Raw genomic sequence first — 25772 nt, forward strand, 5'->3', positions numbered from 1 at the left:
ACTTGATTGAGAAGACTGGAGAATTCTCCCATATCAAGCTACAACTTAAGGAGTACGGGAGTAGCATCAACAATCCCATCCATGAACTTCTTGGTAAGTTGTCTAATTCCTTTGATTCTTTTAGAGATAATATTTATTTTCGTGATCCTCTCCCCCTTTTTGAGGAAGTCATGAATTATCTCCACAACAAGTGCATGCTTCGCGGAAAAGGCAAGTCAGAGTCTGCCTTTGTTGCCTCTGACAAGGGCAAAGGCAAAAAAGGGAACTCCAACAACAACAACAACAACAAAAACAAAGGCAAATGCAGGGGTAAACATGATTCTAAGGAATCCAAGGACAAAAGCAATGAATGTGATTACTGTGGCAGGTCAGGTCATACTGAGGCTCACTGCTTTGCTCGTCGTGATGATTCTCGAGTAGCCAGAGCCAAGTATAAAGCCCAGGAAGCTTCTAAAGCATCTAACAAGGACAACACCAAAGATGAAGGCAAAGTTTCAGAGGAGGGATCTGCCAAAGTTGCATACATGGCAGCCAGATTCATCCACTTATTCACATGATTCACTCCTCGCGTGATCAAAAGAGGTTAGTGACACACCTGAAGCGATGAAATGGGTTGGTGATAGTGGTGCTTCTGCCCACATGACCAATCAGGCCCATATATTGGACTCTCTCCTCTTAAGTTCGTATCGGCGACAATTCTTCACTTCCTATCACCGGTGTTGGTAATGTTTCTTTGGGTTCCTTTGCACATTACATGATGTTCTGCATGTACCACGGATTTCCAAAAATCTTCTTTCAGTATACAAAGCTTCTCAGAAGGGACTTGGTGTGTACTTTGATGATGAGGTCATCAAAGTAATCGTAGGAAGACTCTCAGTTGTTGCCAATGGAGTCCATGATAGGGGTCTCTACAAGATCACCAATGTTTCTTCCCAGATCCCTCACACTGATTCCCATATTCATCAGCTTTTCTCCCCCTTGATGGCTTTGGTTTCTGAGGCAGATACTTCTCTGTGGCATTCTCACTTTGGTCATGTACCCATTGCTGCCTTCTTACAGAAGTTCCATTCTAAGCAGGTTGTCAGCGGACTACCTCAACTCAAGTCTCTCTCACATCTGCTCATCCTACATGATGCAAGCATCATCGATTTGCATTTCCAAAGGAGGCCACTCATCGAGCAACGTGAAGACTGGAACTTATAAATGCAAATCTTGCAGGACCTATGGAGGTCGAGTCTCTTGGTAGGGCTCGATATTCTCTTCTTCTTGTGGATGATTTCACTCGCAAAGTATGGGTATGTTTTTTGGCTTGCAAGTCAGATGCTTTTGCCAGTTCCAAAACTTGGATCGCGATGGTGGAAAATCAGTCTGGAGGTAGAGTTTCATTCCTCTCTGGACTCATAATGGTGGCAAGTTTGTACCATTTGATGACTTCCTTGTTTCGAAGGGCATTCACCGATAGACTACAGTTCTTTACACTCCTTAACAGAATGGAGTTGTGGAATGGAAGAACCGTACCATCAAAGTGATGGGTCATGCTTTGTTGCATCATGCAGGTCTCCCTCCTGCTTTCTGGGGTGAAGCTGTGGCTACCTCAGTTCATTTCATTAGCCGCTCTCTCACAAAAGTGGTTGAGGGGATGACTTCGGAGGAGGCTTTTACAGGACACAAGCCTTCTGTTTCTCATCTTCGTGTTTTTGGTTGTGTTGCTTATGTGCATGTCCCAGATAAGAAAAGGACCACACTCGCACCTAAGTAAAAGGGGATGATCTTCACAAGCTATAGTCTTAGATCCAAAGGATTGGGATCCATAGGTTGATGACATCATCATTTCTCATGATGCTTGGTTTGGCATTGATTCCTCTCCACCTTATGCATCTACTGACCTTCTGGATGATCCATTCTCGGCAGATGCTAGTGATCTTAAACCTCTTCCACATCTAGCTCCTCCTCCTCCTCCCCCTGCTACAATCCTGGTGCCAGATGCTACTTCATAGTCACCCGTTCCCATTGCATTAGCTTCTACAGCTCCCAGTGCCTCTATGAGTCCTGATTTGACTCTGGTTTGGTTGGCTTCACAGATTCTGATTGGGCGCCAGAATGCTGGTCGACCAGTTGTAGCAAGCCGGCAGTAGGACAATAGCATAAAATGCTATAAAATACCTTAAAATTTGTAGAAAAATGCTGAATAGTATCTGCTAAGATATGCCTGGTATCAGAAGATTGATGCCTTCTTATTATCTCTTGGCTTTGAGAGGGCATATGCTGACAACAATCTCTATGTGCTTCTTTCTGATGGAGGTATTTGTGTCATTGTTTTGTATGTTGATGACCTCATTCTTTCTGGCTCAGATATTGGGTTGGTCACACAGGTTCAGTCCAAGCTTTCAGAGACATTTGAGATGACTGATCTTGACCTTCTACATTATTTTCTTGGGTTGGATGTTCGGTAGAAAGATGATTATATCTTCATTTCTCAACAAAAGTATGTAAAGAAGCTGCTCTCACTTTATGGGTTGTCAAATTATACACCTCTCTCTTGTTCCATGGATCCTAATGCCAAGTTATCCAAGGAGGAGGATACACCCTTGGTGGATTCTACAGAGTACCGGCAGATTGTTGGCTCATTGCTTTACCTTGTGAACACCCATCCTCCAGACATCTTCTATGCTATGAGTGTCCTCAGCCAGTGGCCCAGTTCTCATCAACCACTCGACGGTCTCATTGGCAGGCAATTTTGAGAGTTCTTCGTTATCTTCGAGGTACTTCATATTATGGCATCACCTACTCTTGTGGTGCTCATTTGGTTGGCTTCACAGATTCTGATTGGGCGCCAGAGTGTTGGTCGGCCAACTGTAGCAAGCCGGCAATAGGACAGTAGGATAAAATGCTAGAAAATACCTTAAAATTTGTAGAAAAATGTTGAAGAGTATCTGCTAAGATATGCCAATGTGCCCTCATAAATGGCCAATACGAGCATGAAAACGGTGATGTAGACCATCTGGAGATGATATAATCCAACACCTCCTCGTCAGCGCCAAAGGAGTGGTCCAATACCAGCACACTGAAGTAACACCTCTAGAGTAGCTCTCGGAAGTGGTTTGGTGAAGAGATCAGCCACATTGTCCTTGGTAGAACACTAGGCCAATCGAGGAAGTCCCAACTCAATCCAGTCACATACAAAATGATAATGCACTTCAATATGTTTGGATCGTCCCCGTATCACAGGATTCTGAGCTAGAGCAATAGCACTCTAAGAATCCGAGAAGATAGTAACCGGGGAAGTATTGACACAGCACAAATGCTCCAAAATCTGATGAGTCCAAAGTGCCTCAGTGGAGGAGAGAAGGTAAGATTTATACTCAGCCTTAGTGGAAGAAGCAAAAAACAGTCCTCTACTTTTGAGACTTCCAAGAAACCAATCCAAAACCAAGCATGAAGCAATATCCAGATGTAGACCTCCGAGTATCAATACATGTCATTAGCAACTGCTTCTACTTCTTACCATTGTACATCTACGGGCTTCCCTCGTGCTCAGTTTTCAACAATAAACATCAGTTTCCAACATTTACAAGTCTTGTACCTGGGCCTACATCTGTGTTTTCTATTTGCTTCACTTTCTTTCATATACTTATTGTACTTGCATTTTGAAAGGTTTGGAAGAAGCAAAGCGCTCTTTGCCCATGTAGATATATCAAAAAAGTTTATAAATTCAACATTTTTTTTCTGACTTAGGTGATGGTAGTTACGTACTGTTATTTTAAAAAGCTACACTTGCTCTCTTTTTGAAAACAGGACTTTAGCTCAAGCTCTATCAGTTGCCATTATAATTCTTAGATGATAACCATGCTCCTCCAAGGTCTTACTGAGATGTTAATTTTTATAAACCAATCATCTAGTAGGATGATATGTATGCAAACCTACCAAGTAGTAAGGCTAGAAAACGATTGGTATGGCGGCATCGTATGGCATTTGATTGTTTAGTTGCCCATGGCAAGAAAATGCTTTGGATTAGCAGCCCTATCATCACACCACGAATGAAGCCAAGGTAGCCAGTCAAGTAAACACACGATCATGGCAAATGATTGTTTTGTCTAGTAAGCCTACAAAATGCCGTGGCGTGCCCTAGAAGTAGAAACATCATTACGGCAATATTTTGTTTCATGGCTACAAACTGCTTGGCTGCCCAATCATATAATGAATGTAGCCAAGGCATGGCGATTGACCATTCTATTCAGTGGGCTAAAACCAAGATGGATAGAACTACGCAAAATATAAGGTGTAGAGCTAACTCCTAACAAGAAAATGCTAGGTTGGACAACATGCTCTCTTACAGCTATAATTAGCATCTTGATAGACACATATTGGTTATTGTATTGTGTAGACTAGCCTTGGGTGCTTATTTTGTTTTGAAGACTGAAGCCATGGTAGTCAATCAAGTAAATGAACTTCCTCTGTTGAGTGGACTAAAGCCAAGGTAGGTAATCAGGTGGATACAAGGCATTATGTCTAAACTTTGAAGTCCTTCATGAAATGCTTGGTTAACCTCTTATGATTGTGGCACACTTTCTGTTGCCATAATCAATATCGTGATGGTTGTACACAAAAGATCTCACACAATATTTATTTGAATGAAATCACTCGAAGAAGACCCACTGAGGTGATGTGAAAAAACATAACAAATATAGTAGAAACCTACTAGCATCATGCCAATTTGTGGGCATACTAAGCTACCTATTAAAATATCATCGATCAACAACCTTCAAGAATTGTGAGATACAAAAGCAATGTTGGTTGAATTCACGATGTCATGCTAAAGATCTGTAGTGCAAGGCTTCATGATTGGCTCGAAGATGGAAAGACCTTGAAAAGCTAGATGTCATTCACCTATTCATCACAAATGAAACAATGTGGTAAAACTGCATGAGTCTAAATTAAATTTGCAAGATCATGAAGGCACAGAAGAAGATCATACGCTGGGAAGGGAGGGCTAGGTTAGAGCCAAAGGTTGCATGGCTTGCTTAGAAGGGAGTGAAAAGAAGAGACTGGACAGTGAGAATAGAGAGAGCTACTTAGGAAGACATTATAAAAATGTGTATGTTTCTTTTTGATTATGACCAGGGCCAAGCAAGGCCCAAAAGCTTTCACATTACGTCTATCTTTGCAAGGCAAACCAAAAGATTACAGAAGATGGTCATTAGGTACAGCGAACCTTCCAAAAACACCCTTGTTAATTTATTGTTCAGTGGAGGGTAGAAGTGTGAAGAAGTAACCAAATTCCAATGTCTGCAGCATGACCCCTCCAATGTCAATGACACCTCATTACATCACGATCACGAAACTCTTTGCCTACAAGCATGCATTGAATAAGGTGACATCAGTAAAACAAAAGGACCATGCACCACTCAGGGACATTAAGACCCTAAGGCTGCAAAGTTCAAACACAACATTCGCTACCCATTGGATAGCACGGGCCTGGAAAATTTGCCCATCCATGCACCCCTTCCGTGGCCTGGATGAGCCCCAGCTAACAGGCAAGGGTTGGTTGTGTACCCACTTAGAACAACACACATTCTTCATTGGCATTCATTACTTGCTTTAAAATCTTCTTTTCCACAATATACACTTCATGACTCCTAGAAAACAATGACCACCCAAAGAATTCTACAAGTCAATGTAAGGTTGCCATACCTTTACTGGTGCCATTCTTGCTGAATTGATTTCAAGATATTAGCTGCTGATTGGGCTGCCGCTGTACCTGAATGGGGGACAGCTCTGATCACTTTCGAAGTCGGGGGAGATTCTGATATGAAGACGTTGGTTTCCTTTCCTACATTCGATACGGGTGCAAGAGAAAATACGGGCAAAGTACTATTTCTAGGATCTCCAGAACTTTCTTTCAGGCAGAATACACCTGCTGCACTTGCAGGTTGCACAATTTTGACACAGCCATCACTTCGTGTAGATCTTGTGTTCTCACGGCCGATACAAAAATATCTAGAATCAATTTTTCCGAAACTCAGTCCACTCTCATTCTGGATTCCACATGAGCCTGGTAAGCTACTAGATCCTGTTCTATCCATCGCAAGCAAGTCTTGAGTGGATTCAGATACTTGAGATCCAAGCTTGTTGATATCCGAAGACTGTCTTCCTTGACTTGTCCTATCCACCTGTTGAACAGTGCTGATGGGCATGTCAACGCGGGTAGACAGCAGAGGTCTTGAGGAAGAAGATGATGACTTCCTCAACGAAGACCTGGGCCTGCTCAGCAGTGACACACTATCAACTGTTTGTGTACCTAGAGCACAATCAAACTGTGGAACCTTGAGATGAGAAATGCCACAATTTGATGAAGGCTTCTGAGATACTTGAAGAGAAGTAATAACTCCAGGAAGATCCTTAGGATTGCATGGCCCATACCAGCCCATGAATACATTGGGACTGGCCGCCAGGTCATTATACCACTGACATGAGATGGAATATGGCATGGGAGTTTGCAAAGCTGTATAAACTGATCCACTTACTAAGCTGGAAGAAACATTGTCTAGACAAGTGTCATTAGGAAAGTGAGTCCCGAAGGACCCATATTTGTCACTTGCTGCTTTCGGCCACTGATCAACAAACGGAGTGGATGGGAGACCCCAAGAAGACACCCTGCTCTGGCCAAACGAAACATGTGGTGAGCTAAGACGATGCAACTGTGGAGGCTGCTTATCACACTGCTTGTAAACTTTAGTACTGTCATGATGACGTGACACCTTTGTAAGTTTCTTGGGTTGTTTCACAGCTGCTGGTGTCTGTCCCCTGCAATACATCGCTTTACCTGCTGCCTCTTTGTCATCCAGTCCTTTTCCACTCTCTGTTAAGCTCTTCAAAACTGTACACTTGTCATTTTTTTCTAGAAAGAGACCTGGCATGCCAGCAATAAGCTGTTGGACCTGCCATGCACCAGTGAAAGGCACGTCATGAAGTTTCAAGGGCAAACATTTGAACCTACACCTACACATGTTTTGAAAAAGGTTGGAAAAAATGTTAGATTTTTTCACCTTAACCAGCCGATGTAGCTCGAAAACTTGCAATGATAATGTGTTCTGCTGCCTGCAGTTCATGCATCGAGATCTTAACTGTCTGGAGAGGAGCTACAAAAAAGGCTCTTACGTGGTCATAGAAAACAAGCTACCAAAGGTACTAGTACTTCAAAGTATAGTTCGATATCTGCCTAGCCATACCTTAATGTTAATTTCAGCTCTTTAGGAAAAACTCTAGTCGTCTTCCACAATTTTACAAGGTTAAACCTCTCTCTCTCTCTCTCCCCCATTACATCCTGAACTGAACTGAGACAAGTGTTAACGCCAGGTTAGATGACATACAATTAAGAGGATGGGCTAAGCTGAGGGTTAGGGTTAAAAACTAACCCAAGATACGGGTTACAAATTAACTAGTCTTAGACCCTCAGCAAGAAGCTAGGGGCCAATGTTGGGTTAAGTTAAAGGCAGAACAGTGACTAAAAATGGAAAAAAAAAAACCTAAAGGCTGGTCTGTAAAGAGTAACGAGGGCTAAATTATAATTATTATGGAGGAACCCACGGGCGGAGACGTTCGACATGAGAGTAGATCCTCAAGGCCAGGAGTAACTTGTGCACGGGGTGTTTCTTGGTGGTATGGGACGCCAAGGCCTTGGCCGTGGCAAGGCTGACTCAGGGAAATTTGGAGCTTGGGCTCAAGTGTGGTTTCACGACAAGAACCTATGGCTCAGAGGTGAGCCGCTAGCCGGATTCCAAACCATCTTTCTTTCCTGAAGGAGGGTTCCAAATATGTGCAATCCTAACATTAGTATCAAAGCTGAGCCTGTTTGGCTGAGCGCTTTTGAGGCACACTTGCTATTGTGGGAAGTGATTTTTGGTTACTGCCTTCTATCACATCACAGGATATCTCCAGAAACTTCCGCAGGAACTGAATCATGCATGAGTCTCATCTCTTCTCTATATTATCTTAAGGAAGAGTTTCACAAAGCTGCCACGTGGCAAGAATTTAGAGGTTCAGGAAGGGGAGGAGGTTTGGGTAGCATTTGATTTTGGAAGCCTCAAAAGACGTGTGAAGCACGGGTCCCCAATTAGTTTAGGTGGAAGAGAAGATCGTGATGAGCAAGAAGAACAGTCGGCTGGCTTTTCAAAAAAGAGAGTTGTTTTTTGCTTTTAGTGGCTGGACAGGTGCTTCCATGTTTTTCGTACACACTGAGTGCCGCACATATCACAAAGCCAGAATGTCCATGTGGCAGATTGTACTAGCTGTACAATCTGTACAGCTGTGGTAGAGAAGATCGTGATGAGAAAGAAGAACAGTCAGCTGGCTTTTCAAAAAAGAGAGTCATTTTTGGCTTTTAGTGGCTGGAAAGGTGCTTCCATGTTTTTCGTACACGCTGAGTGCAGCACATATCAGCGCAGCACAAAGCCAGAGTGTCCACCATGTACAATCTGTACAGCTGTGGAGTGTACAGACAGCTGTACATGTGGCAATGGTCGCCACCAGCCCACATGTTGGTCCATTCTTCATTCTAGACGAGTTAACGAATCCTACTGCAAGCTTCACCTCATCAGCTCCAGATCCAGGACATGCTCCACCGCCATCGAGCTACCTTTCCACGTGACATAGCTGAGGGAGACCTCTCGGCCATACTTGTCAACCCCATGCTTGACATTTTAGAGAGTGGTATACCATCTACTCGGAGCTGATGTTGCTCCCATGTTTTTATGTTCTTAGTATTCCATGACGAGTTTCCATGGACAGTTTTGTATCACCCCAGTGAGATAGCTATATTTATGTTTTCATTCTATTTTATTTTCCATTCCATGATGAGATATGCCATGGACATTATTGTACCACTTTGGTCTCATAGGCCCATTGGGTCTTTAGTAGACGCTTAATCTCTCTCTCTCTCTCTCTCTCTCTCTCTCTCTCACCGAAGCTTTGAAGCTACAAAAGGTATGGAGCAGCATCTTACCGCACACATCATGTCAACCATCAAGGAAGAAGAACTCCGAGAAAGCATTGCTGAGCATCTCCGAGTAGGTGGACTCCCGGAGGGTTGGGACAAGCAAGAAGTCAGAGAGCAAACGAAAATTGATGAAGATGAATGCATCTCAGACACGGAGATTATGAGGAGGCGACTCAGTAAGGCCCGCCCCCTCATTGATATAGGCAACCCATGGACCATTGTCAAGAGAAAGGAAAGCATGCCATTGCGAAATATCACAATAAACAGGACAAGATCCAAGTTCTCCCACAGTCTAAATCATTACAAGGCACAGGCTCTGGTTAGCTGATGAACTCACTCCCCTACAGCTTAAAAACAAAAGTGCAGAACTCGCCAAAGTCCGAGCAGCCCGTCAAGTTGGAAAGTGGGCAGTCTACTGTGACGGAAGGGCAATAATCGAGGACTTCCGTAAGCCTAAACCCAATTGACTAGCATTCTAATGTGCCATCTGCATTTTTTGTATCACAGATAGTTGTTTATCATCCTAGGGTTTTCATTAATCTTTTGCTTGTGCCTAAGTGCACCCCGAAGTGGATTTTAATGACTGTGAGGTACCGGTTTTTGGTCCCATATGCCTTCAAGGCATTCCGTGGATGTTAATATGACTCTTTTTTTTTTCGTGAAATGGTGTTTTATATTATATGTAAAAATGTACATCAGCCACATGGTTCACACAGAACCTATGGCCCCAAAAAAAACCCCCACAAAAGATCCTCTAAAGGATCATGACCATGCAAACCTATACACTAATAAGAAAGCCTCCTAGCCAAATAAGCATCCCAGATAAAAGCATCAAAGATGAGCCAGCCGAGCCACCGTAGACCATAACGAAATAACATCTGCATCCAGCTGAGTTGAGAGAAGAGAAGAAAACTGCCAAAGCAGCAAACCGCGGATACGTAGAATGTGCCCATGTATTCGAATTAAAGATGAACCCATTCCATGTAGTTCAAATATGCCAAAGTCCTGTCCATCTAAGGAAATGGAATATCACAAGGTGACTGTCCGAAGTAATGACTTGAGGACAAATCCCAAATATCCACTGATGAGCCGAAACAGTAGACCTCTCTACTGCCTCCCAAACGCGAGAGACAAAAGACCAAATCTGACGGGCCACTGGACAACTCATGAACAGATGCATAACTGTTTCAGTGCATGTTGTGCAAGGAAAGAAGCAAGAGGCCAATGTAATTTTACGACGGCTGAGCTGATCCCGTGTAGGTAACCCTCCCACCAACATCCTCCAAATGAAAACCTTACCTTGGTAAGGGAGTTTAGACTGCCAACCACGCATAAGAGTTTTCTGCCACCATGATTTAGACTTGTGCAATCGCCACACCTTATTGGCCTTGGCTGAAACCCAATCTTTCTCCGATACGAGCTTATGATAGACCTGGTTAGCTGAAAGTGATATCAAGTCACCAGATTTACATAGTGCCCAATCAAGCCAAGGCTAATCTGCAAATGGCCGAGGCAATGGAGTAAAAGGCTCAACTGCATGCATGATGTCAACCCATGGTGGCTGAAATGTCCAAGGAACCCTAAAGTGCTGCCGAATACGACGAAACGAATATGGCCTGTCACAACCAAGTATCACAGCATCTCGGATTCTAACCAAGCCTAACCTGACCATGCGGTTGAGTCGTATGCGTGAAGCATCTCTGTCTGGCCAAACAATGACACGCGACTCCACAAATGTTTCGAACTACAAAGAGTTCAAAAGTAGTCTATCATGACCAGGATCCCACCGAGTCAATAGTAGAACTTCATGCCAAGAAAGGAGAATATGCGATAAAATGTGAGATGAGCGAATACGGACAGGATGAGCCGCATTCACAATGTCCCACCATGAAGCCTGCACACGTGTCCGTCCATGTGACAATCCCTCCAACTCAATCAAGTCACGAGCCATGATTACCCAAGGCTGCTCCTGCAAACACATATCCTGAAAAAGCAACCCACCTACGCGCCACCATATGCAAGCAGACATCCAGTAAAGCAGCCCCACTCATTCTTTTGGACGTTGTAATGTGATTCCTAGCTATCCATGTTTGACCCATAATATTTCCTTGCCTCTTCCACAGCATAAACCGAATGGGAGCAACCAAACGGAGAAGAGATTTGTGCGTCCAAGGTAGCAAAGGCAAAAAATAGGAAATCATGCTAAGCATAATAACCTGACCTACCTTAACCCTCACGTGCATAGGCCACCCTTGAGCTTTCCAATACACAAATTTATTCGAGATCCGAGCAGAAATCCAAGCAAGAAGCGCTTGGGGGTCCACATCCACACCCACCGGATACCCAAGATGACGAACAATGTCTCCAATATGCACCACACGGCCTTGCCACCCTAATGCCTCAAGATCAAATTCCGTGCATACAATGAGAGCTGATTTTGTTGAATTTATTTTCAACCCAGAAGCCAATGCAAAATTATTCCAAGCTTCCATTGCTCGATCTATATTGGCTTTTTCGGCCCTAAGAAACATAAAAGTGTCATCCGCAAGGGCTTGAGCAACCAATTGCTTGCCATGAGGGAGATGCAAACCAACCACTTCACCATGCGATGCCATAGCATCTAGGCGAGATAACATAGGATGAGTGGCAATGGCAAAGAAAAGAGGGCTAAGAGGACAGCCCTGCCGGAGAGAACGGGTGAGAGAAATACCATCCGAAAGTCCTCCATTGAGCATAATCCGCGTGATAGAGCCAAAGCCAAGTAAATGCACCAAATTAGCCATTTTGGGACCAAAGCCCATGGCTGTCATTAACTGAGAAAGGAAAGAGCAGCTGACATGATCAAAAGCTTTTTCAAGATCCAGCTGCACCATCACAATCTCTTGCTTCTTTGCCTTGGCATAATCCACTCCAATTTGAACATTCAGAATATTATGCAAAATATTCCTGCCACGCACAAATCCATATTGATATGGATGAATAAGAGTAGGAAGCACCTTCTGCAAGCAATTGGCAAAAATCTTTGTAAAGATTTTATACATAATACCCATTAGTGAGATCGGGCGCCATTGAGCCAAAGAAGTAGGCGAAGGGACTTTGGGCAACAAACGAAGTATGCCCAACTTCCAATCGGCAGGCATATATCCCTCATCCCAAACCCTTTGACAAATAAGTGTCAAAGGCTTTGCAAGCTGATCAGCATATTTTCGGAAAAACTCGTTTGTCAAACCATCCTAACCAGGGCTCTTTCCCATGGGAAGTTTGGAGAGAACAGCTTCCACTTCCCCTTGAGTAACAGGAGCATCAAGCTCAACCGCCACATCAGGGTCAACTTGATATCGTGCTTCAACAAACACTGACTCCCTTGCAGCCAGGACAGCCGGCGAGACATCCTCTCTCGAGGGGCAAGCAAATCTTCATAAAACCTGATGCAATGCTGAATAACCTCAGAAGGTTGAGTAACAAGGTTGCCTTGGGCATCCATCAACCTAACAATATTCTCACGCATATGTTTTTGATGCAACTTATCATAGAAGCGATGAGATTGACAGTTAGCATCCCGCAAAGCATCAAGACGTGCAAGTAGTTTAAAGCGAACATATTGTGCTTCCTGCACCCTAGATAGCTCCTTTTTCAGCCATTCTATGGCATCCACAACTTCAGCATCCATAGAGTCAGTAAACATGAACGCCTGCAAGCCCTTTAAATGTGACTCAAGAAGAGCCACATGCTGTTTTTGTATAGAGGCATTAGCAAGACCATAATGCCGCGCTAATTTCCGAGTGTTAGGGGTAAGGAACACTGGCCAAGCATGATAATCAGCCATGGACATTCTTGTGGAGAAATGTCGTATCAACTGACGCATATAAACATCAAAAACTTCATGCTCCAAAAAAGTGTGATTTAAGCGCAAAGGCAAGCGTCCCAACAAGCCTTTATATGCATCCACAGGATGATAGACCATTTCAAACACAAGCAGCCAATGATCCGAGAAAACCTGTTGTTGCTGATCAACCATCATAGTAAGAACCTCTGGCAAAAAGAGATCTTGATGTAAAACATACATCCTATCCAATCTAGCATAAGTGTCCCGAAACTGTTGTGAGGCATAAGTGTAACCCCTTTCATCTGGATGCAACCAAGACCACATGTCTTGTTTTAGCGACCTTGCTACAAAAGCATAAGTGTCCCGAAACTGTTGTGAGGATGCAACCAAGACCACATGTCTTGTTTTAGCGACCTTGCTACAAAAGCTTCCCACGCCATTCTCTCCGGGCCATCCATTACAGAATGAGGCGACGTGGCTTGCTCCCTGGAGACACACATATTAAAGTCTCCCATCACAAAGCCAGGATGAGAGATTGAAAGAGCACACAGCAAACGGCGTGCACGAGCATTATTTGGAGCGCATACACCCCTAACAACCATAAAGGCGTATCATCCCAAACAATCTGTATCACTAGAAATCTTCCATGAACATCTTGAATCACAAGAGAAGGCTGAAACTGCGAACGAACATCAAACATAACACCTGACTGCGAAGCAGGATGTCCGCTGTGCAGAAAACATGAAACCCCTTATATACATAGGCTTTGCCAGCCAACTTATGCTGCTTATGTTCAACTGCACACAAAATATCCCAACCATGACAAAAAGTTGTACGCCAAAGCCTGAACTGCTTTTGGCGTGAAGAAATACCCTTTACATTCCATTGTACAATTTTCATAAGCCTTCCCAGAAAAGGAATCAACAAGGCCGTGTACTAGGCCCAGGACAATCTGCCAAATCACGAACCTTTTGAAGCATTGCATTTTTAGACATGGTATTTGTGATCTCAGACTGCCCTTGGAGTTCCCGAGCACGTGCCGAAGGGTAATGACCATCCCATGGCGAGATGACCTCACCCTTCGAACCAAACACAAGAGACAATTGTTGTTGTGCTTCTTTTGTTAGGCGACTTCTAATAGGATAGCGTTCTACTCTATCCACTCCAAGAGCCCCTGTACCCTGAGAAAGTTGGCCTCCCGGCCTCTCAATCTTGGTCTATTGCTGGGCACCTGAACCCAAAGGGCGATGAGCATATGTATGTAAGGGCCTCTGATGAGTACGCAAAGGCCCCCGCCAAACAGCATCTGAGAAATCCCCCCGCGGGGCAACAAATCGTGTCTTTTTTACCACGTACTTCCACCCATGGCTGCTCAACCTTATTCTGAACATCCAACATCCATGTGCTGGGCATCATGTAAAGGAGCATCATGCTCATCTTCCACGGGCAACATCAACCATATCCTTGGTAGCAACGACTTGTTCTTTCTTAGGACATTCGGAGACAAAGTGGCCCATCTCACCACATGGCCAGCAAATGTATCCCACCTCAATTCATACATTAAAGATTACAGCCTAGCCATATTGACACACAAATGTGTCGGCCTAGGTCTCCCAGTATCCCACAACATGCATAGACGATTTCGGTTTCTAGATGTCATTCGAGGCACCACCAAGACATCACCGATACCTCACATGAGACCTGGTAAAACACGCCAAAACATTTGTGGGAATTGTTTCACTTCAACCCAAATTGGGCAAGCCTGGCGCAACATATCTTGGTACTCTGCCATAGGCTTCCACGGAACCACATGAACCAACTGCCCATCCAAAAATAGTGGCACCTGCTCCAAGACTGCCCTACGGGCTTCCGAAGTGCGAAAAAGTATTTCATAAAAGCCTCTCGGACTATCATAAATCTCCTTAAGTGCCTCAGGCGACATCAAGTGGCCCAACCATGCTCTAAGACGAGGCAACAACGGAATACGCCCAATAAAAAAGAAGATAACAGCACGATCATGAAAATCTGCTAGCTGTTGTAGCAACAAAGGAGTCTCCATGCATACATCAGCCACACCACCATTATCTACTGCAGCCATTTGCACGCTATTTGTGTTCACATATTCGTGCAGATGCTCACCAGTGATCTGCAGCAAACGTGCAAACTCCGGAGAAGGTACCTGAGAACTTTCCTCTGCATTCTCTCCAACATTCACCGGAGTGTAGCTTGCATCAACATCAAGCCTTTGACGTTTTTGTTGCTCCGAGGCATCTGAAGCATAACCCACATCCTTCTTGATCATCTCCTCAATAAGATCCATGTTAAGGCTATTGGCAGCCATGCCACCAACAGCAGTAGCCTGGTCATCCAAATCCATGTACAAAAGCAAAGAAAACCCTCTCTCTCTCTCTCTCTCTCTCTCTCTCTCTCTCTCTGTGCTGCAAGGAAAACCCTAAAACAGTAGCTTTGCTGTAGGCGAAACCCTAAAACAGCAGTTGTAAACCCCAGACAGCAACAAAACCTCTGTTCAAAACCCTAAAAAAGCTGTTTTGCTGCAGGAAAAACCCTAAAACAGCACGTGTAAACCCTAAAACAGCAGCAAAATTTCTGATTGAAACCCTAAAATAGCATCTTTGTTGCAGACGAAAACCTAAAACAGCAGCTATGTTGCAGACGAAACCCTAAAACAGCAGCTCTCTTACAGACAAAACCCTAAAACAGCAGTTCTGTTGTGCAGACGAAACGCTAAATCAGCAGCTCTGTTGCAGACGAAACCCTAAAACAGCAGCTCTGTTGCAAACGAAACCCTAAAACATGTACAGGGAACGAAGATTCGCCATTACCATTGCTCTCTCTCTCTCTCTCTCTCTCTCTCTCTCTCTCTCTCTCTTTGATGAGACACCAACTTCAGATGTACTTTTTAGTCTTGTTCTCTTTGATGAGACACCAACTTCAGATGTACTCTCAGTTTTGGTCTCATAGGCCACTATGGCCTCTTAGAGACGTTAATATATCATTTCATTTCATTTCACTCCCTCTCTCTCTCTCTCTCTCTCTCTCTCTCTCTCTCTCTCTCTCTCTCCATTAAAACCTTTCGTGGGACAATTTGCCACTAAAACTAAACATACACGGAGTGCCCTTTGTTAAGGCTAAGACAACAATAGTTTTGTGCTCATTGTGAGTGTGATGCTTGTGTTACAACCCCACACATCTCCTAAACATTAAACACAAGTGATTAGTACAAACCCCCCACGATTGCTCTCTCTTTCTCCCACAAGTTTGGAAGTTGGCAAATCATCTTTCTCAAAAATCTGCAAGTCGACCATCACCTAAGACTGTTAGAAGTCATCTCCTGTCTAGATTTATACACCAGGGCCTTTGTTGTGGGTGTGCCCGCCCTTATGAGGTGTTTTCCCATTTTTCCCCACTCTCCGTATTTTTCCCCTATTTTCCCCATTTTTTCTGAGGCTTGGGAGGGCTGCCAGAGGGTGCCAAGAGCAGTACAGTGCTGGCCGACTGGGTGTTTATCAGTCGTGGGCACTCTTGCTGCTGGCCGACTGTTTTTGATCAGTCGTGGGCACCAGTTTGCTGGCCGACTGCATTTATGCAGTCGTGGGATCTTTTATCAGTCGTCGTGGGCTTTTCTTTATGCTGGCCGACTGCCCTCTAGGGAGGTATATATAGGACCCCAGCCCCCATACTTCATTTGTATCATTCCTCGGGATCTTCTTGTGTATATAGAGCAGAGTTACACGCCTACATCTCTCTCTCTCTTGTGCTGTTTTTCTGCCTGCGTTTTTGCTCGTGTTCCCAGATTTGGTCATCATCTCCGCTGCATATTCTGACATGGTATCAGAGCCCTAGGCTCTAGGAGATCTTGGGCGTTTTTCTGAGCAAGAGGGGGAGCAACATGTTGCTGATTGGTGGACTGTTTCGGGCTGAACGGGAAGAGAAGGTGCAAGAGGAAGGCGGGCAAAGGTGCTGGACAGCCACTTGCAGATTTTCAGATTTTCAGATTTTTTTTCCCACCCACCCACCCTTTCAGGTTACTCTCCGCGATGGCAGATCGTGAAGATTCCGACTCTCCCCACGTTCCCAGTGGATCGTCAGTTGGACGGGTCCAATTACGGCATCTGGAAGGTCATGATGGAGTCAGTTCTGGAGTCATATGATCTTGCTGATTTTATTATCAAAGGGGTGCCACGGCCGGAAGCTGAGGAAGGGGAGTTATTATCGAGGATGAGGAAGGACCGAGAGGCACAGGCACACATGTGGGATCGTGTCAACGCCAGGGTCCGGTCGTTTATTTTCCTCAATTGCACACCACAGGTGATCAACCATGTGAAGCACATGACGCTGGCGAGAGGCATATGGGAGCACTTGGCTTCTTTGTATAACAGGGTGTCACCCATGAAGCGGATATCCTTGGAAGTGCAGATGCGGGTTATGAACCCTGCAAAGTCTTCGACGATGCGGGAACACATTAACAAGCTACAGGCCCTTCAGGAGGAAGTCCTTCAAGCTGGGAAAGAGATATCATCCGAAGATATGGCCATCACGTTACTTTCCAACTTGCCTGGTCAATATTCAGCATTTTACTCCTCTTTGATTACCAGTGGCAGGCTCAGCACCATCACGTGGGAGGAGCTTGTGCCCATGGTCCTGGACCAGGAGGAACGATTCACGAACCCTCCTCAGGGTGGAGGTTCGGAGGCCTTAACTGGCCAACGGTCGAAAGGCCGTAACTCGGACAAAGGGAAGGCTTCATCGGAGAAGTCTTCTGAGAAGAAGTTCGACGCTGACCGCGAGAAACTGAAGGCAGAGAGGACCTGTAATGATTGTGGCGAGAAAGGCCACTACTGGAGGCAGTGTCCCAAGCGGAAGACCGAGAAGGGTGAAGATTCCTCGGTAGCAATCATGAAGACTCCGGCTTTTGTGCACCTGGAGGTGATGGACACCGATGTTTCATTTTCTTCAGGCAGGGAGGAGATTGGAGGACTCTCCGCAACGGATACTCGGGAGTGGATTCTCGATAGTGGTGCTTCCAGGCACATGACTCCTTCCCGTTCCGGTTTACAGGATCTCTGCAGGCTTTCTGGTCATATTCTTACTGGGGATACGTCCACTATCCCAGTTCACAGTGAGGGCAGGATGGAGATAGTTCCCGATGGCAGAGGGGGGAAGCATTCCTCCTAGGTGTTGTATGTTCCGGCACTTGGTTTTCATCTGTTGTCAGTGCATCAGGTTTGCAAGACTGGCGTACGGGTGGAGTTTGATGAGCATTTTGTTGCTCTCCGGGACAAAGCAACAGGCCAAGTGGTTTGGGAAGGTGGAGTGGAGAATGGAGTCTACAGGCTTTCATCACTCTCTCTCCCAGGTCCTCAGGATTGTGATGAGTGGCAGTCTGGTAATGGCTACTCAAGTGTGGATACGCTACAGGTACAGGCTTTCCGAGACCAGATGGTGGATAGCGTACCAGTAGATGGCAGCAGTTGGCAGGAACTTTCCAGTACTGAGGTTGGTAGTTCTTGTGTTCGTGAGTCAGAGGAAGCTGAACAGGTCACTTATGCTCTGATGTCTCGTAGTGTTCGGGACTTAGAACTTCCGGTAGTTGAGGATGTTCTTTCCACGGGGACCTTTCGGAAAGCCAGGCAGGTAGCAAGTGCTTACTTGCAGAAGGAGGTGGTTTCTCCAGGCTTTGTGGTTCCGGATTCAGAGGGGGTGGTTGACAGGTTTCATCAGGTTTCCAGGACTTGCTTGTGCACCGTAACACGTGTTGATCCTTGTGAGCAGTGTGATGTCTCTGTGACTCAGAAGCTGTATTTTGATCTGGTTGATGGACACCAGATTGGACGGGAGCTTCCTGATGAGGCGGTTGAGCTCATGGTTGCAGATGTCTCTTTGTGAGGCAAGATTGCGTTTCCTGTGGTTTCTGCGGCATGCGAAGGATCATGGACTCTTGTACACAGGAGGGGGATTGTTGGATGGAGTCCGACTCCACGGTTGGAGTGACTCGGTTTGGGGAGGAGATCCGGACACGAGGAGATCTACTTATGGCCCAGGAGCAGTTTTACGAAGCAGCATGAGGTTACATTGCAAGTTTGGGCTTCCACTGGAAGAACCCATGGTCATCCAGAGGCACTTTGTTCGTGAACAGATCGTTGCTGATGACATCTTGCTGGAGTTCTGTTCGACGGAGGACAGTACGGTGGACCTCTTCACGAAGTCGCTCTCTCAGGACTTGCTCAGGCGGCACCCCAGCTCCCAGTGGTTGGTCACACAGCCAGGAGCTGAGAGGGGGTGTTAGAAGTCATCTCCTGTCTAGATTTATACACCAGGGCCTTTGTTGTGGGTGTGCCCGCCCTTATGAGGTGTTTTCCCATTTTTCCCCACTCTCCATATTTTTCCCCTATTTTTCCCATTTTTTCTGAGGCTTGGGAGGGCTGCCAGAGGGTGTCAAGAGCAGTACAGTGCTGGCCGACTGGGTGTTTATCAGTCGTGGGCACTCTTGCTGCTGGCCGACTGTTTTTGATCAGTCGTGGGCACCAGTTTGCTGGCCGACTGCATTTATGTAGTCGTGGGATCTTTTATCAGTCGTGGGCTTTTCTTTATGCTGGCCGACTGCCCTAGGGAGGTATATATAGGACCCCAGTCCCCATACCTCATTTGTATCATTCCTCGGGATCTTCTTGTGTATATAGAGCAAAGTTACACGGCTACATCTCTCTCTCTCTTGTGCTGTTTTTCTGCCTGCGTTTTTGCTCTTGTGTTCCCAGATTTGGTCATCATCTCCGCTGCATATTCTGACAAAGACCTCCCATTGCTGCCGTACAGCTGTACCTTCTGTACTTGCTGTACTGCTGTACCCGACAGCACCTTCTGTACCACCTGTTGTACTTGTTGCAGCACTATTGTACCCGACTTGTGAACAGTACTGTACCTGTTGTACCCAACTGCTGAACTGAACTGTACTGGTGCTGTAGCTTTTATACCCGACTGCAACTACTGTACCTGACTGCTGTACTTTGATGGAAAACCCTACTGTACCTGCAAATACACCTGCTGAAAAACCTATTGTACCTGCAGAACAGGATGGAAATCCTACTGTACCTGCAAGTACGCCTGTTGGAAACCCTACTGTACCTATTGTACTTACAGTAGTACCTGCTGCACCAGATGCATGTGGTGTGAACCAGCACCAAGTGTACCTGTTTGAGTACCTGCTATTGGAAACTGCGTACTAGTACCTGTCCGTGTACTTGTACCTATTTGTGTGCACGTACCTGTTTGTGTACATGCACCAGGGAGGCCTCAACCACGCGCTCTGCGAGGGTGTGAGCCACGCTCTAGAACATGAGCGCATGTTCGTGCGTGGTCTCAAAACGACAGTTTTACATTCACTCCTCTCCAGGTGTATGAGATTGGTGGCTAGGCTACTTTGACTCATTTAACGAGTCCAGCATCAACAATCTACTCTGACACACTTTTGTTTGGGTAACTTGTCGTCATATTTGCATTTGCATTGGATTCTCGGTGCAAGCCCTAGGAACATTGTCGAGATAAAATACTCCAATAATATACTTCAGTATTTAGGGGGGGTTCAGCCCGTTCGTGGCCCTAGTGGTGGTGTACTATGTAGTACTTGTCTCTGACAGATTATCTTGTGCAGTGATGTGAATGTATGTGATGAGATGTGAATGGATGTGAGTGTGATGTGATGAGATGTGAATGGATGTGATGAGATGTGAATGGATGTGAGTGTGATGTGATGATATGTGAATGGATGTAAATGGATGTGAGTGTGATGTGATGAAATGTGAATGTGATGTGATGTAAATGGATGTGAGTGTGATGTGATGAGATGTGAATGGATGTAAATGGATGTGAGTGTGATGTGATGAGATGTGAATGTGATGTGATAAGATGTGAGTGTGATGTGATGAGATGTGATTTGGATCTGAATGGATGTAGGATGTGATGAGATGTGATGTGGATCTGAATGGATGTAGATGGATGTGATGAGATGTGATGTGATGTGGATCTGAATGGATGAGATGTGATGTGGATCTGAAGTATCTTTCAATTGTTTTGTGCATTGTGGCTATTACATTTTAATTGTTAACGCACGTATTGCTCACGAGACAGTGCCCAAGGATGCTCACACCTACACCTATCCGGCGTAGTTACAGTGGTATCAGAGCACAGTTGTTTCCCTCTTCTTAGTGGGCAAATGATTGTCTCGGCATTGGGCTCCATGTGAATAGCCGTCAAACACTATGGACACAGTTATGTACAAAGTGGTCAAGGGGCTTAGTTCACATGTCCAAGCAAGTGGTACTTATGCTTCTGAAGCTTTGGGCAATAAGCATATACATGTAGGTTATCTAGAGGAGCAAATACATGTGAGACAACCTTCTCAAGGTAAAGAGAAGATGCAAGAGGATGACCCAAATGTATTGAAAGCAAAGATTGAGCGTGTCAAAAGGCAATTGTATGCCAGGGAAGAAGAGCTCAAGATGCTCTATGATAACCCGCAAGTTCACAAACTTATGGAGGCCACAAAGGCCGAGTCTATGGTGGCACACACCATGGATTTCATGGCGAAGGAATTGGGTATGAAATTTGAATCCCCAAGAGGTAGCCCTTAACTACCTTATACGCACGAGAGACTTTGTGAAGGGCGATGCACGGGAACTTTGTGTGAACGAACCCCTGCATGGGGAGACAAGTAATGCTATGTCTCGCAAGATAAAGTCTTATGTGCACAAGGACGAGGCTTCAGTGACTTCCAAGCAAGCCTCCACCCTGCATGGATCCAAAAAAGAAAGGGATGTACATGTCAAAGAGGGTGGCAAACAGGATGTTAATGTACATGTGATGCATGCTTCCCATGGATAGGCATGTCAACCGCCGTGCTTTGCCTATGGAATTGGCTAGAGACGACCCTCGTCATGGGTTGAAAGTTGTGCAAAATGTTGGGACAGCCAAAGCTGATTATGTAACACTTGCTACTCATGTCACCAAGTATGCACATGGTGAATGAGTCATGTAGGGATCCTTATGTAAATGCAAGTGTTGGGGGAGGCCGCCCTTGCACAGGTCACCATTGCATAGAGCACATACCTCCGTACCGCATGTTTCTCGCCAAGGTCATACGCATGCACCTACTAGTAACTACTGCCCCATTGGATAAGGGGAAGAGAAAGATGGAAGATGAGGGTTACCATGCCAAGGGATTCAAAGAATTTAAAGCAGGTGAAAAATCTGTAAGGTTTGAAGCCTATCATGGTGAATATGATGCAAGCAAGGCAATGGCTATCATGTGCATCCATTAATCCCGATGCTCATAGCCACATGTATATTCTCATTAGCAAATATATGGACAGATTTAGGAGCAGATTTAGAGTGGATTTTGCAGCCCTACAAGCTCCTGGAAGTGCCCAAGACATGACACCTTTTAGGCATAGTTTGGACACAAAATATGACTTTTTGGACAATGTTTTGTGGGAAAATAGGCAAAACCGACTTGATTACAAATTCATACCTTTTCCCTATAAATAGGGTCATTAGGCATTCATTAGAATCATCATTCAAAGATCAAGAGGATCCATTTGTCAGAGTCTACAAGGAAGCAAGGATACAATGGTGGATCAAGAGGAGCTTCTCTTGTCTGATTTCAAGTAGAGGGCTGCAAGGATCTTCGGTATGCATCATGAAGCTGTCAATCAGCAAGATCATTGTATATATAGCATGTTTTGGCAATATACAGTAGATTAGGTCTCTCTCTCCTTCTCTTTTGTGTCTTTGCTAAACATAGGATTAACGTTAATCTTCTTTGCTTCGCGTTAATCATGAACACACTTCCGCAACGCATGTTACAATGGCTTTTATAGCCCAATTTGATATTGCCTTCAATGATGAGAAATTCTCTAAAAAATCCAAGATTCGCCATGTAAGCATGTTTCTAAAGGGCTCAGCTCTACCCATTGGTGGATCACGAAAAAGATCTCTAGCAGCCCCATTCAAACATGGGAGGACTTTAAAGAGAGATTTTATGCACAATTCTTGCCTCCCAATGCCATGGAGAAGATCATGGGCAAGTGGGATAGGATTGAGCAAAAAGACAAGGAGTCCATGCAAACATATGTAAACAAGTTTTAGAAGATCTACTTGGAGGTCTTGCCATTCTTGTCAGTGAGTGAACCCGAGAAGAAAAGGAAGTTCAAGTCTGGACTTCAACCGGTCTATAAGTCTGGTATTGATACTCACCGCAATGCTACCTCATAGGACTATATAGCAGCCGCTCTTGCCACCAAGCAATTGGAGCATAAATTGCAGCGCTCTAGCAAAGGGCAACGAGAGAGCTAGTCATAACCAGCAAAAGAGTGAACATCATGCTAAACCTTTTGTGAAAGATGTAAAGAGTGGTGGGAAGGCTGAAAATATGCAACCCAAGGATGCCTCTTAGAAAAAGCACAAGTTTAGCCTCACTCTTGAGCAAAGGGAACAATATGCCAAGGAGGGTAAATGCTTCTCACACGGCAGCAAAGATCACATGTTTCGTGTGTTGGAATTAGGGTTGCAGGTATGCACACACAACTTCAAGAAGATGAGGAAGCTTGAGCACAACACAGTAGTGTATTATGAGTGCCAAAAATGAAAGATAACAAGCCCTAGAAGATAATGGGCGTATATACAATGCACGGGGGAAAAAACCTCCTAGTGAGGGAAAAAGTGCCCCGGCGGTCCTAAGTGTGTTCACACACATCACTACTATAATATGGTAACAAATCCCCCCTGGAGTGATGCGGTGAACAAGAGCTAGCACTCATGTATAGGGAAGTGTCTAGCTATGTGGACGAATCCACAAAAGGGAGTAAGCCCAAAGCTTTGCGAAAAGCTTCGAACTTCTCACGAGGCAGAGCCTTTGTGAAAAGGTCTGCAAGGTTATCCTGTGTTGGCACATAAGCCAAACTGATCTCTCCTGCAGAGAGTCTCTCCCTGACATAATGGTAGTGCACCTCAATGTGCTTCGTACGAGCATGGAACACTGGGTTCCGCGCAACTGCCAATGCGCTCTGACTGTCAGTGAAGATGGTGGTGGCAGATGGCTGCCCAACACCCAAATCAGCCATAAGGCGTCTGAGCCACACACACTCAACCGTAGCTGTGAAAGCTGCCCTGTACTCAGCTTCACAACTAGAAGTGGCCACAGTAGGCTGCTTCTTGCTCAACCATGATATGCATGAGCTTCCAAGCATGAAGCAAAAACCACTCGTGGACACGCGTGTGTCATAACAACCAGCCCAGTCAGAATCTGAAAAAACATGTAAATCTGGCGGCAATGATCCCCCCTTGGGATAAAACAACCCAAGATGCCGAGTACCACTCAAATAGCGAAAGATACGCTTCACTGCCTGCCAATGCTTAATGCCTGGGCTATGCATAAATCTGCTCACCTGTGAGACTGCAAACTGAATGTCTGGCCTCGTAATGCATACATAAATGAGGCAACCAACAGCTGTTTGATAGAGTGTGACATCAAAGTGATCTCCAGCATCATGAAGACTCAACTTCAAACCTGTCTCCATTGGAGTAGCAATAGGCTTACAGTCTTCAAGGCCAAATCTCCGCAACAATGTTTCAATATACTTTGTCTGACACAAAGCAATACCTCCATCACACTGCTTAAATTGTATCCCCAAATAATGATGCAAATGCCCCAAATCTGACATCTCAAAAGAGGCATTCAAATCAGCCTTAAAATCAGCAATATGACTCTCATTTGGTCCTGTGAGCAGCATGTCATCGACATAGAGAGCAATGATTAGATGTACACCATCCACACGTTTAACATACAAAGTGCTTTCTGTTGGACTATTCTGAAACCCATGTGCAGTCAAATATGCATGTATTTTTTCATACCAAGCTCGTGGAGCTTGCTTTAAACCATATAAAGCCTTTTTTAACCTGCACACTTTGTTTTCCTGCCCTCTTTGAACAAAACCACGAGGCTGCGATACATACACCTCCTCATGCAAATCTCCATTTAAGAACGCAGTCTTTATGTCCAGCTGATGTACATTCCAACCATTATGAGCTGCTAATGCACAGATGCTACGAACAGTGGTCATACGACATGTGGGAGCAAAAGTCTCATCAAAATCAATGCCCTTCTCTTGAGCATAACCTTTTGCAACAAGCCTAGCCTTATGGCGATCCACTGTGCCATCAGGCTTACGCTTCAATTTGTATACCCACTTAGTGCCAATGGCCTTCTTGCCAGGGGGCAAGTCACATAAAGACCATGTACCATTCTTCATAATAGCATCGTATTCTGCTTGCATAGCAGCCATCCAATTTTCTGAACTTTGTGCCTCATCAAATGAAACAGGCTCACTTTCATCGCACATACTAGAAACAGCCAATGCATAACAATCTGATGCATAAGAGGCACCATGAGAGCCAGAACGAGTGCGACTAGACAAAGGGGCATCCAACTTGCTGTCACGCAAAGTCTGCACCAGCCATCTAGGCATATTCCTAGAGCCCTCAATCTCTTGTCTCTCATCCTCAAGTGCATCATGCACATCTGCATCAGATATAGGCTGATCCGTGCCATCATTTAAAACCTGCATAGGCTGAAAAACTGCCTCATGAGGTATTGCACTTGACTGTGCACCACTGAAAAGAGGCAACAATGTATCATAGACATCACGTGAGCTGATATCTGTCTCCTTAGTACATGAAACCAAGGGCTGAACTGCATCTTCCACAAATACAACATCACGGCTAACCAAAATGCGCTTTGTCTGTGGATGATACAAACGATAGCCTTTGCTCTCAGCACTATATCCAACAAAAATACATTTGACAGCTTTGTCGTCCAATTTTCTGCGATGTTGCACAGGCACTAATGCATATGCCAGGCAACCAAAAACACGTAAATGG

The 25772-nt window shown here is 45.0% G+C and overlaps 1 protein-coding gene across 1 annotated transcript in view; it reads right to left on the reverse strand.

Moving 5' to 3' along the window:
* Positions 1-5088: 5088 nt before the first annotated feature.
* Positions 5089-25772, reverse strand: part of LOC147640006 (ELF3-like protein 2) — a 42503-nt gene continuing 21819 nt past the window's right edge. Inside the window, exons 3-5 of the mRNA XM_086776229.1 lie at positions 7047-7098; positions 5692-6938; positions 5089-5349 (exon numbers count right to left, since the gene is read on the reverse strand). Of these exons, the coding sequence (XP_086632355.1) occupies positions 5694-6938; positions 7047-7098 (1297 nt within the window). The 3' untranslated portion in view covers positions 5089-5349; positions 5692-5693. The remainder of the gene's footprint in view (positions 5350-5691; positions 6939-7046; positions 7099-25772) is intronic.

Source organism: Cibotium barometz, chromosome 3 (genome assembly GCF_041138505.1).
Source record: "Cibotium barometz isolate CiBa-2024 chromosome 3, ASM4113850v1, whole genome shotgun sequence".
Lineage (NCBI taxonomy): Eukaryota > Viridiplantae > Streptophyta > Polypodiopsida > Cyatheales > Cibotiaceae > Cibotium > Cibotium barometz.